At 44.3% G+C, this 17,123-nt stretch overlaps 1 protein-coding gene across 1 annotated transcript in view; it reads left to right on the top strand.

The window, feature by feature from the left end:
- Positions 1–1,252: 1,252 nt before the first annotated feature.
- The window catches only part of LOC120917243 (PRKC apoptosis WT1 regulator protein-like), a 54,392-nt gene continuing 38,521 nt past the window's right edge, over positions 1,253–17,123 (top strand). The window contains exons 1-2 of the mRNA XM_040328391.1: positions 1,253–1,403; positions 14,275–14,682. Of these exons, the coding sequence (XP_040184325.1) occupies positions 14,284–14,682 (399 nt within the window). The 5' untranslated portion in view covers positions 1,253–1,403; positions 14,275–14,283. The remainder of the gene's footprint in view (positions 1,404–14,274; positions 14,683–17,123) is intronic.

Here is a 17,123-nt window from a genome sequence, read left to right as displayed (position 1 = left end):
TTACACTGGGCCAGATTCAGGTAGCTGCGCGCGATCTTACGGCGGCGCAGCGTATCGTATTTACGCTGCGCTGCCGTAAGTTTGAGAGGCAAGTGCTGTATTCACAAAGCACTTGCCTCCTAGCTTACGGCGGCGTAGCGTAAATGGGGCCGGCGTAAGCGCACGTAATACAAATGATGATGAGGGGGGCGTGTTTTATTTAAATTAATGGTGACCCCGCGTATTTTAAGTTTTTTATGAACGGCGCATGCGCCGTTCGTGAAAGAATCCCAGTGCGCATGCTCGAAATTCCACCGTAACTCGTCATTGCTTTTGACGTGAACGTAAATTACGTCCAGCCCTATTCGCGAACGACTTACGCAAACAACGTAAAAAATTTAAATTTCGAAGCGGGAACGACGTCCATACTTAACATTGGCTGCGCCTCCTAATAGCAGGAGCAACCTTATGTCGAAAAAGCCTAACGTAAACTACGTAAATAAATTGCGCCGGCCGTACGTACGTTTGTGAATCGGCGTATCTAGGACATTTGCATATTATACGCCGAAAACAGCGGAAGCGCCCCTAGCGGCCAGCGTAAGATTGCACACAATTATACGCCGCCGTATTCAAGTTACGTTGGCGGAGGAAGTCTATTTTTGGAACGTATCTGCCTTTGAGAATAGGCGTAACGATACGCCGATGCAGATTTGAAGTTACGGCGGCGTATCTGGAGATACGCCGCCGTAACAGCTACCTGAATCTAGCCCGCTGTCTGTAATAAAAAATAAAATGATTGATGTAATAATGAATACAGAGATGCATAACTTATATACGTCTTTTGAGGTTCCGCTTTAGAGGACGGACAGAACACTGCGACAATCACAACTGTGCTAATAGAGGCCCAGAAAGCTGAGGTTCCAGAATGCCATTAGCCAGGATGATAAGGGTAAGGACTGTGTCATGCGGGGAGCTCATACACTGCCTATAACACTGTCTGTCCTGTGTGCTTCCCACAGCAGCCTCCTCTGGAAATTCACATCCTTCAAACACTTGCTGGCTTCTGGAACCACAACAATTTATTTTTATATACATATCTTTTTCTTTTTTTTAAACCGAATAATCTGATGTGAATTTCCACAGTAAATCTAAGAAGCTTTCTCCCATTTTTGTGAAGTGGAGGAAATGATTCACTGCCTTTGGAAGTAGAGTATGCCAAGTTGCAGGCACTTTGCTATAAAAGGAGTCAGGGGTGTGCGGGAGGGGGAGAGGGGCTGCAGGCTCCTCCTGTTGGGATCACAGGGTTCTGCTCCTTTGGGAAGCAGTGTCTGATCTGCACAGCTTCGGCCAGGGGGTCTCACTCCTCCCCCAGGGAGTTCCCACACTGCAGGCGGAAGCAGAGGAATCCTCTCTCCAGCAAGGAGGTATCAGACATGGGGTCATCTCCCCCTTTACTGGACTCATCTGAACACCCCATCTATCACATTATCTCAGCATCAGACACATGCATCACTTTACAGACATCCACATGTGTGCTAGCATCACCCTCTGCTTACTTACTCTGTGTATTCACCTCATGCACTTCACCACTTCACCTGTATGCTGACATCACTGCACCTGTATGCTGACATCACTGTATCTGTATGCTGACATCACTGCACCTGTCTGCTGACATCACAGCACCTGTATACTGACACCACTACATCTGTATACTGACATCACTGCACCTGTATGCTGACATCACTGTATCTGTATACTGACATCACTGCACCTGTATGCTGACATCACTGCACTTGTATACTGACATCACTACACCTGTATGCTGACATCACTGCACCTGTATGCTGACATCACAGCACCTGTATACTGACACCACTACATCTGTATACTGACATCACTGCACCTGTATGCTGACATCACTGCATCTGTATACTGACATCACTGCACCTGTATGCTGACATCACTGTATCTGTATACTGACATCACTGCACCTGTATGCTGACATCACTGCACTTGTATACTGACATCACTACACCTGTATACTGACACCACTGCACCTGTATGCTGACATCACTGTATCTGTATGCTGACATCACTGCACCTGTATGCTGACATCACTGCACCTGTATACTGACATCACTACATCTGTATACTGACACCACTGCACCTGTATACTGACATCACTGCACCTGTATACTGACATCACTGCACCTGTATACTGACATCACTACACCTGTATACTGACATCACTACACCTGTATACTGACATCACTACATCTGTATACTGACATCACTGCACCTGTATACTGACATCACTGCACCTGTATACTGACATCACTGCACCTGTATACTGACACCACTGCATCTGTAGAATACTGATAACACTGCATCTGTATACTGACATCACTACACCTGTATACTGACATCACTACATCTGTATACTGACATCACTGCACCTGTATACTGACATCACTGCACCTGTATACTGACATCACTGCACCTGTATACTGACACCACTGCATCTGTAGAATACTGATATCACTGCATCTGTATACTGACATCACTACACCTGTATACTGACATCACTGCACCTGTATACTGACATCACTGCACCTGTATACTGACATCACTGCACCTGTATACTGACATCACTGTACCTGTATGCTGACATCACTACATCTGTATGCTGACATCACTACACCTGTATACTGACATCACTGCATCTGTAGTATACTGATATCACTGCATCTGTATACTGAAATGACTGCACCTGTATACTGACATCACTACACCTGTATGCTGACATCACTACACCTGTATACTGACATCACTACACCTGTATGCTGACATCACTGCACCTGTATACTGACATCACTGCACCTGTATGCTGACATCACTGCACTTGTATACTGACATCACTGCACCTGTATACTGACATCACTGCATCTGTAGTATACTGATATCACTGCATCTGTATACTGACATCACTACACCTGTATACTGACATCACTACACCTGTAAACTGACACCACTACATCTGTATACTGACATCACTGCACCTGTATACTGACATCACTACACCTGTATACTGACATCACTGCATCTGTAGAATACTGATATCACTGCATCTGTATACTGACATCACTACACCTGTATACTGACATCACTGCACCTGTATACTGACATCACTGTACCTGTATGCTGACATCAATGTACCTGTATACTGACATCACTGCACCTGTATACTGACATCACTACACCTGTATACTGACATCACTGCATCTGTAGTATACTGATATCACTGCATCTGTATACTGAAATGACTGCACCTGTATACTGAAATGACTGCACCTGTATACTGACATCACTACACCTGTATGCTGACATCACTACACCTGTATACTGACATCACTACACCTGTATACTGACATCACTGCACCTGTATACTGACATTACTACACCTGTATACTGACATCACTGCACCTGTATGCTGACACCACTACATCTGTATACTGACATCACTGTACCTGTATACTGACACCACTGCACCTGTATACTGACACCACTGCATCTGTATACTGACATCACTGCACCTGTATACTGACATTACTAGCCCTGTATACTGACACCACTGCACCCGTATGCTGACACCACTACATCTGTATGCTGACATCACTGCACCTGTATGCTGACACCACTGCACCTGTATACTGACATCACTGCACCTGTATACTGACATCACTACATCTGTATACTGATATCACTGCAAGTGTATTCTGACATCACTGTATCTGTATACTGACATCACTGCACCTGTATGCTGACATCACTACAGTTGTATACTGACATCACTTCACCTGTATAATGACATCACTTCACCTGTATAATGACATCAATGCACCTGCATACTAACATCACTGTATCTGTATGCTGACATCACTGCACCTGTATGCTGACATCACTGTATCTGTATACCAACATCATTGTACCTGTATTACTGACATCACTGCATCTTTATACTGACATTACTGCACCTGTGCATTGACAATAATGACATCACTGCACCTGTATACTGACAGTAATGCAATTACTGCAAATGTATACTGACATCACTGCATCTGTGTACTGACTATACCGACATCACCGCACCTATATACATAATTACACTACCTGTTTACTGAGATCACTACACTTGTATACATAATTACATTTGTATACTAACATCACTGCACCTGTATGCATAATTGTACCTCAAACATAACTATATCTTTATTACTGACATAGCTTGTTTTGTATATTGATATTGCTGCACCTGTATACATAGTTACACCCATATATTTATACACTGTAATATTACCCATGTACTGACATTGCTGCACCAATATATCAACATCACTGTACCTGTATACTGACATCAATGTACCTGTATGCTGACATAAATGTACCTGTATACTGACATCACTGTACCTGTATGCTGACATCACTGTACCTGTATGCTGACATCACTGTACCTGTATGCTGACATAAATGTACCTGTATACTGACATCAATGTACCTGTATACTGACATCACTGTACCTGTATACTGACATCAATGTACCTGTATACTGACATCAATGTACCTGTATACTGACATCACTGTACCTGTATACTGATATCACTGTTCCTGTATACTGACATCACTGTACCTGTATGCTGACATCACTGCACCTGTATGCTGACATCACTGCACCTGTATGCTGACATCACTGTACCTGTATGCTGACATCTCTGTACCTGTATGCTGACATCATTGTACCTGTATGCTGACATCACTGTACCTGTATGCTGACATCACTGTACCTGTATACTGACATCACTGTACCTGTATGCTGACATCAATGTACCTGTATGCTGACATCACTGTACCTGTATGCTGACATCAATGTACCTGTATGCTGACATCACTGTACCTGTATACTGACATCACTGTACCTGTATGCTGACATCAATGTACCTGTATGCTGACATCACTGTACCTGTATACTGACATCACTGTACCTGTATACTGACATCACTGTACCTGTATGCTGACATCAATGTACCTGTATGCTGACATTGCTACATTTCTGACACAGCTGTGCTTGTTTACTTATAATACTGTATCTGTTTACTGACATCACTACACCTGTATACACAACTACACATGTATACTGACATCACTGTACCTTTATACACAATTCTATCCATATATTGACATCATTGTACCTGACATCACTGTATCTATGAACTGATCACTATTAATGTGTGCTGACATCTATGTGCCTGTATACTAACGTTAGTGTACCTACCTTACATTGCTACTCCTGTATACACAACTGTATCTGTATACTGACATCACTGCACCTGTACACATAATTACACCTGTATACTGAAATAATTGTACGTGTTTACTGACATCACTACACCTTTATTGGATATGAACATCTTTGTACCTGTATACCGATATCACTGTATCTGAATGCTTTTTTCATTGTACTTGTATATTGAGATCACTGAACATGTTTAGTAACATTACTGTACTTATATACTGACATCACTACACCTTTATATATAACACCACCTGTATACTGACATCACTGAGCTTGTATATATAGCTACAGCTGTATACTGACATCACTGTGCCTGTATACGTAACTGTATCTCTGTCCTGACTTCACTGTACCTGTATACATAAATGCACCTGTACCGTATACAAAATGACACCCGTATACTAACATAAGTGTACCTGTATACATAACTGCACATATACAGTTTATTGAAATCACTGTACCTGTATACATAACTGCATCTGTATACTGACATCACTGTACCTGTATACATAACTGCATCTGTATACTGACATCACTGTACCTGGGTACTGTATTCATTGCATCTGTATACAGACATCACTTTCCCTACATGCTAACATGAATGTACTTACATAGTGAGACTTCAATACTTACATGCTGGCATAATCATACTTATATGATGACATCACCTTACCTACAAGCTGACATAAACTTCCTTATATGACAACATAATCATACCTACATGTTAACATTACAATACCTATGTGCTGATAGTACTATACCTACATGCTGGCATCACAATATCTAGATGCTGGCATCACTTTTCCTACAAGATGACATCATCATACCCACACCTTAAGATAACCATGCCTAATCATACTTGCATGCTGATATCACCTTTCCTACATGCTGACATAACTATTCCTAAATACTGGCATCACCTTTCCTACATTCTATCCTAATTATACTTACATTATGACATCACCTTTCCTACATGCTGACATCACTATACCTAAATACTAGCATCACCTTTCCTACATGCTATCCTAATTATACTTACATGATGACATCACCTTTCCTGCATGCTGACATCCCTAATCCTAAATACTGGCATCACCTTTCCTACATGCTATCCTAATTATACTTACATTATGACATCACCTTTCCTACATGCTGACATCACTATTCCTAAATACTGGCATCACCTTTCCTACATTCTATCCTAATTATACTTACATGCTGACATCACCTTTCCTACATGCTGACATCACTATACCTAAATACTGGCATCACCTTTCCTACATGCTATCCTTATTATACTTACATGATGACATCACCTTTCCTACATACTGACATCACTATTCCTAAATACTGGCATCACCTTTCCTACATGCTATCCTAATTATACTTACATTATGACATCACTTCTCTTTTAATGACCAGGCCATTTTTTGCGAAACGGCACTGCATTGCTTTAATGGACAATTGCGCGGTAATGCGACATTGTACCCAAACAAAATTGATGTCCTTTTCCCCCACAAATAGAGCTTTCTTTTGGTGGTATTTAATCACCTCTGCGGTTTTAATTTTTTGCGCTATAAACAAAAAAACAGTGACAATTTTGAAAAAAAAAACAATATTTTTTATTTTTGCTATAATAAATATTCCCCCCAAAAATGAAAAAAAAAAAAATGTATTCTTCTACATAATTTGGGTAAAAAAATAAATTGCAACAAGCGTATATTGATTGGTTTGCGCAAAAGTTATAGGGCCAGATTCTCGTAGAATGGCGTATCTTAGCGGCAGGGTAACGTATCCGATTTACGTTACGCCGCCGCAACTTACACGGGCAAGTGCTGTATTCTCAAAGCACTTGCTCCGTAGGTTGTGGCGGCGTAGCGTAAATCGGCCGGCGTAAGCCCGCCTAATTCAAATGTGGAAGGGGGGGCGTGTTTTATGTTAAACTACTTTGACCAGACGTGATTGATGTTTTTAACGAACGGCGCATGCGCCGTCCGTGGAAATCTCCCAGTGTGCATTGCTCCTAATACGCCGCAAGGACGTATTGGTTTTGACGTGGACGTAAATTACGTCCAGCCCCATTCACGGACGACTTACGCAAACGACGTAACTTTTTAAAATTTTGACGCGGGAACGACGGCCATACTTAACATTGGCTGCGCCTCATATAGCAGGGGCAACTATACGCCGGGAAAAGCCTAACGTAAACGTTGTAACTTCACTGCGTCGGCCGCGCGTACGTTCGGGAATTTGCGTATCTAGCTAATTTGCATACTCAACGCGGATTTCAACGGAAGTGCCACCTAGCGGGCAAAAGAAAAATGCACTTAAGATCCGACGGCGTAAGAGACTTACGCCTGTCGGATCTAATGGATATCTATGCGTAACTGATTCAAAGAATCAGTCGCATAGATACAACGGCTCAGATTAGGACTTACGACGCCGTACATGGCGCTGCGCCGTCGTAAGTCCTTTGAGAATCTGGGCCATAGCATCTACAAAATAGAGGATAGATTTATGGCAATTTTTTTTTCTAGTAATGGCAGTGATCTGCGATTTTTAGCGGGACTGCGACATTGCGGCAGTCAGATCGGACACTTTTTTGGAACCATTGACATTTATACAGCGATCAGAGCTAAAAATAGCCACTGATTACTGTATAAATGTCACTTGCAGAGACGGGATTAACACTAGGGGGCGATCAAGGGGTTAAGTGTGTTCCCTGGGAGTGTTTCTAACTGTATGGGGACTGGGATGATTGGAGGAGAAGAGAGATTGCTGTTCCTAATCAATAGGAACAGCAGATCTCTCTCTAACTTCCCTGTCAAAATGGGGATCTGTATGTTTACAATGCCAGATCCCCGTTCTGGCTCTCGTTCCCACGATCATGGCCGCCCACTAGGGTCACCACATGCCTGGTTTTGACCTGGACAGTCTGGGTTTAGACACATGTGTAGGGTTGCCAGCTGTCTGTTTTTGACACGCATAGTCCGGGTTTGGACACATATGCCAGAGTTTCAAGCTGCCTGAAACCCGGGCACATATAGCAACAGTTCAACTGTCCTGTGACCAGTGGCCCTGGTTGCAACATCTAGAGCGGCTCATCCCGATTACAATGCCCAGCTCAGCGACGGGCAGCGAGCGCCCTGAGATTGGCTGACTGGGTCATGTGCGGGCGGCAGACATGAGGGTCTGTGATTGGCCCAGAGGAGCTGGTCACATGTGGAGGCGGGGCTGGACTGTGGGTGACCGCGGCCACCCGGAATCTCGCCTCCCTTCCTGGCGTGCGCTGTGTCTTCTTACTGAGGTCTCTTTCTCATCTGCCCTCTCGCCCCCCTCTGTTAGCTACTCCCCCTCTCTGTCAGCCACCGTCCCTGCCAGCCACCCCCCATGTCAGCGACCCCCCTCTCTGTCAGCCACCCCCCTGTCATCTACCCCCCTCTCTGTCAGTCATCCCACTCTCTGTCAGCCCCCCCACTGTCAGAACCCCTCTCTCTATCAGATACCACCCTCTCTGTCAGCCAGCACCCACCTCTCTGTCAATACCCCCTCTCTCTGTTAGCACCCCCTCTCTGTCAGCACCCCCTCTCTGTCAGCACCCCCTCTCTGTCATCCATCCCCCCTCTCTGTCAGCCACCCCCTCTCTGTCATCCACACCCTCTATCTCAGGCCACCCCCTCTCTGTCAGGCCACCCCCTTTCTGACAGCTACCCCCCTTTATGTCAGCACCCCCTCTCTCTGTCAGCTACCCCCTGTTAGCCACCCCCATCTGTCAGTCCCCCTCTCTATCAGCCCACCCCCTCTTTGTCAGCCACCCCTCTGTCAGCCACCCCCTCTATGTCAACCCACCCTCTCTCTGTCAGCCACCCCCCTCTGTCAGCCAACCCCCTCTGTCAGCCAACCCCCTCTTTGTCAGCCCCCTCTGTCAGCCACCTCCCTCTGTCAGGCCACCCCCTCTTTGTCAGCACCTCCTGTGTCAGCCCCCCTCTCTGTCAGCCACCCCCCCTCTAGGTCAGGCCACCCACCTTTATATCAGACTACCCCCTTCCTGTCAGCCACCCCCCTTTATGTCATCCCATCCCATCTCTACCACCCCCTCTATGTCAGCCACCCCCTTTATGTCAGCCCACTTACCTGTCCAGGGCGCCTGCGATGTCGGCAGCCGAAGCCAATCTGCCACTCTTGGATGGGCTGTTGCTGCCGCCATACTCGGTAAGGGAATCAGTAAGTGAAGCATTGCGGCTTCACTTCCCGGTTCCCTACTGCGCATGTGGGAGTTGCGCTGCGCGTCTTCAGTGGTACCTGCTGTGTTCTGGGAGCTGTGTGTCTCCCAGAATACAGCGGAGGTACAGAGAAGGCGCCGGAAGTGGCGTAGATCACAGAGGTGATCAATGCCGTGAAGTGGGAGCAAATACCTGTATTAGACAGGTATCTGCTCCCCCCTCCCCCTGAGAGGTGCCAAAGGTGACACCGGAGGGGGGGGGGGGAGGGTTCCAAAAAGTGGAAGTTCCATTTATGGGTGGAACTCCACTTGAAGTTGCAAATATAATTTTTTTCCTACATGCTATCATAATCATACATGGTGACCAGGGCTGTCTTAATGAGAGGGCACAGCTAGGCACTGCCCAGGGGCCCCAGCTGCATGGGGGGGCCCTGCACTTTCCCCAAAGCAGCTGGCCCTTGAGCCCACCCTGCCCCAAAATGGGCCCTGTGATGGTACTGAGAGTTATGGATACACAGGGGAGGCAGTCTGCCTCCTACCTACTTGATGTCTGTTTACCTGCACTGTCATCATTGTAGGGGCCCCAGAGCATTACTTTGCCCAGGGGCCCATGATGCTATTAAGATGGGTCTGATGGTGACATCACCATACCTACAAGCTGACATTATTATACCGTAATGATGATTTCACTATACCTACATGCTGCCTATATACTGACATCACTATACTTATGCTATCCATAGCTTACTCATTTTTTGTCAATCAGTCAGCGGGCAGATTTCCCCATCCACACAAGTGAAGTGGATAGAGGAATCCTCTCCACTCTGCCATTGTATTCTGACAGTGGCACCTACATACTGACATAATCTTCCTTACATATAGGGATCTGCCAAGGTATGATTTGCTAACGATTTGGTGAATCCTATGTGAAATTCAGCAGACCCAAACCTAATGGCAAATCCCACTGAAGTCTGGGATGGATCTTGTTAGTAGATCCTGATCATTTTTAGGGATAATAGGCAAAAAGACATAGGGTGCTATTACATGTACCAATGGCAAAAATAAATAAAAAAAAAAGAGGTTACAATACTGTAAAGCAGGAAGAGTGCCTTTTTATGAGGGCAACATTATAAAATACACAAATTCTTCAAATGACATGCTTGGTGGATGACTTAAACCTGTATGAAAAAATGTGATGTCATGGACAGTCTCAGTGACAGTGTACACCAGCAGTGTATATTTGAATGAGGAAAAAATCTTTGTAGTTTACAATTAGTTTGACTTATTTATTTAAAGCAGCAGCACTCCAATCCCCCAATTCATTTCAGTTTGAAAAAAAGCTTCTCTGAGTCTTACAGTACAGGACACAGGGCTCAATTAATGAAAGAAGATCACATACGATATTTGGGTAATGTGACATATTTTTTCCAAATATTGCATGCAATACTGAAAATGTAAATTTACCTAAAAAAACAAAAACGCTTAGTAAATACTGCAAAAAACAGTATTAAACTCAGTTTACTAAAGTAAGAAAATTAATAAATACATGCATTAAATAAGTGGTGGTCCAGGTATGAAATATTTAATGAATGTTTGAGATTTTGAGATTTACGCTGGCTAATTAGGAGATTTAAGGCCTGGTCTGGATCGGGGGGAGGGGGGGGGGGGGCGATGGTTGCTCGCTTGTCTTTCCCCTTCCTTTCCTGCCAGGCTGCATGCTCAGATAAGGGTCTAGCAATTTTTCTTTGATTTTTACAGTGTTTTCCCCTTCAAAATCCAAACTAGTCCCTAAGGCCCCGTACACACGAGAGGATTTATCCGCGGGAACGGTCCTCCGGACCATTTCCGCAGATAAATCCTCTGGCGGATTTTGATCTGATGGTTGTACTAACCATCAGATCAAAATCCACGCAGAATTCCCTCCGCGGCGACGTGCGCGATGCTGTAATATAAGGACTTCCACGCATGCGTCGAATCATTACGATGCATGCGAGGGAGGGAATCGGACGGATTGATCCGGTGAGTCTGTACAGACCACCGGATCAATCCGCTGGACTGGATTCCAGCGGATAGATTTCTTAGCATGCTAAGAAATTTTTATCCGCTGGAAATCCATCGGCCGGAAAAATATCCGCGGATAATCTATCCGCTGAAACCGATCCGCGGATAAATTCTAGCGGATAGATCCTCTCGTGTGTACGGGGCCTAAGGGCTTGGAACGGATTGGATGGAAGAGGGTCCAGCTGTTTAAAAAAAAATAAAATGTAATGCCTGCTTCTTTTAATTACATTCTGCTTTCAGCAGGGAATCCCTTTTGACAGCAGATGAGTTATGGTTGCTAAGGACGTGGCTGGTGCCTGGTCCTTAACAACCAGTTTGTCCCTGGTTGTTAAGGACGCTGGTATGTGTCGGTGTTAAAATACCACAAGTTTGCACTACTAAAATACTGCATCACTTCAAGAAATTGCGCATGCAGGATTTTAATATCATTTTTAGTGACTCTCATTTTTTAAAAATTACTCTTTAATCATTAAAACTGGCTTATATACTGTACATCTTTAGTTAGATGATTGGACACTGGCAAAAATAAGAGACATCCTACTATATAACCCTACCCACTTACAGGTAGCATTCGTTTTTTTGACAGTGTCCTTATAAGTTGGACCTCTTCTCTACTGAGAGTCTACCTTCTTTTTTTGGAAGTTATCTCTCTCTCCTTGGATTGGCTTCTACTTTGGAATCTGGGAATCTTTTTCTCCTTGCCAGTTCTCTGATGCAAAGTCTAAGTCACGGACATACATTCCTAAGAAGTCATGGCCTCCAACCCAATCAAAACTGGCTTCCCAGTGATGGGGTGCCCACACTTCTAAAAGTGGGGTGATGTCTGTCAGCCTTCTGGTCCCAGAAAATCCCAGATGCCTGCATCCATAGTCTATAATGTAATTTCCAGGGGCTACAAAAAGGCAGAGTTTTGTACTCGGCCTCCTCCCTGCTTCATACTGTCAAACTTTACCTATCATAGGGGAAGGATCTGTTTTTCTGCTGTACGACAGCTCATATCTCAAGGGATCTTTACTTCTGTACCGCCAGAAAAACACTTTTAAGGTTTCAAACCTTTTTATGGTTCCCAAACTGAATAGAGGAGTCTGGCTCATTCTGGATCTGAAGACTCTCAACGTTCAACGGATTCAAAAGTTCTGCATCAGAATGTCCGGGTCGGTCATTGTGTTGATCGAATAGTGCTTAGGTAAGGATTGGGGTGGCATAGAATAACTTTCAGCCTTTAGAACCACTTAAAGCGGATGTGCCATGAAAAAAAAGTATTAAAAGCCAGCAGCTACAAATACTGCAGCTGCTGACTTTTAATATTAGGACGCTTACCTGTCCTGGTTTCCAGCGCCGTTCGCAGCAGAGGATGAGCGATCGCTCGTCACTCTGCTGCCCCCCCTGCCATCCTCAGTGAGGGAACCAGGAAGTGAAGCGCTCCGGCTTCACTACCCGGTTCCCTACGGCGCATGCGCGAGTTGCACTGCGCCGCTGATTGGCTCCCGCTGTGCTCTGGGAGCCGAGTGTTCCCAGAGCACAACGGGGGGAGGACGGGAGGTGACGTTCTGCCCGCAGCCTGCCCGAGACTGTGTGGCCGGAAGTGGGTGCAAATATCTGTCTTTAGACAGGTATCTGCACCCCCCCTAAAAAGGTGTCAAATGTGACACCGGAGGGGGGGGGGGAGGGTTCCAATCAGCGTGAGTTCCACTTCAATTTTTTGATACATTTTTGAAAAGAATAATAAAATATTTACAAAAATGTGAAGTGTGTACTAATTTTTGTGAGATACTGTGTGTGTGTGTATATATATATATATATATATATATATATATATATATATATATATATATATATATATATATGTGTGTGACTACTTTAGACTAGGGGGAGAGTAAAGGCATTTTTACTTACCAAATTCTTTATTTCCCCGAGCAGGTGCTCTCCTATGATCCAGCTATGGACTGTCCCTCAGCCTCATCACATCCAGCACAAGGCTATAGACCCTGCAGTGGTCTTGATGAAGTCAGGACCTTAGGCTGCCTTAGCATGGGGGGGGAAAGATTATTTTGGGACCCTTCTAGCAGCATGAAGGATTGGATAGAAGTAGATTTCCTTTTTTATGTCACATAACCACAAGCCTAAAAAAGCAAATAACCCCTGTAGTGCGGGTGCAGCCCACAGCTTCCCGGAGTTGGACTTTCATTTTTTCATTCATTTTTAAGGTTATTACAAAAAACATTTTTAATCACTATAGGTTCACTGTTCTGTAACCTCGTTCATATTTCTCTCCATGGCTATTGAGTTAGAACCTGGTACCTTAAACTTTACAGTCTGAACATTTTTTGGTCTTTTAGATTTCCCTATTTCTTGCAAAAAAAAGCTGGCATGGGTCCTAGCCTTCCTTTACTCTACCGAGAAAAAAAGATTGTTATTTCTGTCTGTGTTGCTGTTAAAGAGTCCCCCTCATTTTGTGTCTGATAAACAATGTCACTGGGACATTAACTATAGGGAATTCTCTCTATAGCCAGATATCAGTGCATAATGATAGGAGTTCTAAAGCTATCCATAACTAGTGGACATGCACTTTAATGTCGATGTACTCTATAACTTTCAAAAAACGTATCAATTACAACAAGGACCTTTGTATGTAATTATGACATTCATGGATCTGTTGCAGAATTCAAAGATGTCAAGAGATGCTAAATGTAACAGTTCAGAGCAAGTTCCATTTATGGAAGAATGGAAGGCAAGAAGAGAGAGAATAAGGTTACGCTCCTCATCCTCCAGTCTTGGGAGCAAGTCCATAGACATCCAGGTCCAGCAAGAAGTGGATCTGCAATCCAAGTCCTGGTCTTTACACTCTGCTCAAGATCATGAGAAAGATATGGGAGGAATAAAAGCGACGACATCGTCTTTCAAAATCCAGTCTTTAGTGACCGCAGAAGTTGAATTTCATGAGCCAGTCACTTCAAAAACCAAGGAGAAGAAAGGGAGTTCTCAGAAGAAACATCGGACTCAGATAGAGAAAAGGAAGCTACGGGAGAAGAGGAGACCTACTGGAGTAGTAAATATGTTTCCATCTGAGGTAAGTGAAAACCTGCGCTTACAGCAAAGTCAACCTAATGTCTTGTTTCTAAAGATGTCCTCAATGTAGATAACTACCCAGAATTGTGTACTTCTATTAGAGCTGTTCTTATCAAGCATATTTTTTTTTAAAACAAGTTCTTAAATTCAATAAAAAAAGGTAAGGTGTTAATAAAGTCTTAGGCCTCGTACACAGGGTAGGTTAACCAGAGGACAACGGTCTGTTTTTTCCCATCGGTTAGGAATCCATAGGTTAATTTTAAAGCAAGTTGGCTTTTTTTTAACCTAAGGTTAAATGACCTATGGGGCCCACACATGTTCGGTTTGGACCGATTAAAACGGTCCATCAGACCGTTGTCCTCTGGTTAACCTATCGTGTGTACGAGGCCTTAAAGTCCATCTCCAGAACACAACACAACAAGGTAAGACCTCTCTAAACTATTTATTGTAGTTTATGTTGCCCAGTGGATTTTCCCCACTACCTGTCCTGGCTTAAGATAGTCAAAGTGAAAGGAAGTGATGAGAAAACTTTTCAGAGGGGATAGAGATAGCAAGAAAGAGTCTTTTTGGACAGAGCGGGAAATGTTTGCATTTAACAAATGTTCTAGCTCCCATCTGGTTTATTTAAAGTGGGTGTTTCCAAGTTTCACTCATGATTAGTTAGGAAGTTACACATATATCCGCAACATTTTCAAAACAACAATTGCAAGTTTGTATTGATTTCCGAGTAGTGTGTATTAAGACGGCTCCATTCACTTCCATTGATTTTCTCAACCACGCGACTTGGGACGACTTGGGGCAACTTCAAGTCGGATCCCAGGTCGCCCTTGTGTGAACCGGTTCTAAAGGGTTTGATGCCTTGTACACACGAGGGGAATTTCTGACGGAAAAAGTCAGACAGAAGCTTTTCAACGGATATTTTGTCCGTGTGTATGCCCCATCGGACTTTTTCCGTCGGAAATTCCGACGTAATTAGATAGAGAACATGGGCCAGATTCACAAAGGAGATACGACGGAGTATCTCAGATACTCCGTCGTATCTCTCCGTCTCTCCGTCATATCTCTCAGAGTATCTATGCGACTGATTCATAGAATCAGTTACGCATAGATAGCCCTAAGATCCGACAGGTGTAATTGTTTTACGCTGTCGGATCTTAGGATGCAGTACCGCGGCCACCGCTGGGGGGAGTTCGCGTCGTAAACCAGCGTCGGGTATGCAAATTAGGAGTTACGGCGATCCACGACGGTTTTCCGCGTTCGCTACGTTGTTGCTAGTCTAGTTTCCCGTCGCAAATTTAGTCGTCGTTTTGGGTGCCCTAACTTTACACAGCACACGTATGTGCTGTATAAAGTATGGCCGTCGTTCCCGCGGCGAAATTTAAATATTCACGTCGTTTGTGCAAGCCGTCCAGGAATACGGAATTACGCTACGCGCGTCGCCGTTCAAAAAAATGACGTCACTTCGCGCAAAGCACGGCGGGAGTTACGAAACGGAGCATGCGCAGTAGGGATCGCGCCTAATTTAAATGGCACACGCCCATTTAAATTATGCGGGCTTACGCCGGAGGCCGCCGGCGTAGTTTTCATCGCAAGTGCTTTGTAAATCAGGCACTTGCGATGAAAACTTGCGGCGGTGTAACGTATCTATGATACGTTACGCCGCCGCACTTCTACCTGAATCTGGCCCTTTGTGTGTATCTCTCACATAAGATTGTTTAGGTTGACAACAGTAATCCTTTCAGCTGTTGTGAATCTATTTTGTAGTCCCTTAATAAGAATCACGTCACATTATCGAACAAAGCCAGGTTCAGCTAAAATTTCAAGCCATACCTTGCATACCAAAGTGTTTTGCTCATATATTTTTTTATAAGCAGGCTTGTCCCCAGAGTGTTCAGTATCAAAGAATCAAGAAAGTCCATCTGTTTTAGTGTTCTACTTGGCGGGTGGAAGTGTAAGCAAGGATCAATAGAATAACAAGGCCCAGGAAGCTTGGTGGGGATTCGCTTTTTTAGCTGTCTGAAGATACTAGAGGCTTTTGAGGTCTGTTCAGCCAATGTGACTGAAAATAATAACTCCAGATGAACTAAACTTTTTTCTGCAGGAGGACATTTTCTGAAGTAGGACTTGAAATAACAAAATGTACCACACTGCAAGATAAATATCCCCTTCTAACCAGGGCCGTTTGAAGGAATTTGGGGGCCCCAAGCAAAATGGGGGCCCCCAAGCACCCCCCCCGCATGCAAATCCTACGTTAACGCTACACTATTTTTTTTTTCTATTCTTACCTCCCGTTCTTCCCTGTTGGCTGCCGCTGTAGCGTGGCCAAGCTCCTCTTCCCCCTGCCTCTTCCCCAGTCCCCTATCAGAGAGTGCCGGGTACCGCGCGTGGTACAGGAGATTCAGTTTCCTGTCTTCCCGGCCGGACTGAAAGGAAGTGAGCACT

The sequence above is a fragment of the Rana temporaria genome, chromosome 11 (genome assembly GCF_905171775.1).
Source record: "Rana temporaria chromosome 11, aRanTem1.1, whole genome shotgun sequence".
NCBI lineage: Eukaryota > Metazoa > Chordata > Amphibia > Anura > Ranidae > Rana > Rana temporaria.
This window is presented reverse-complemented; position numbering and strand designations above follow the sequence as displayed.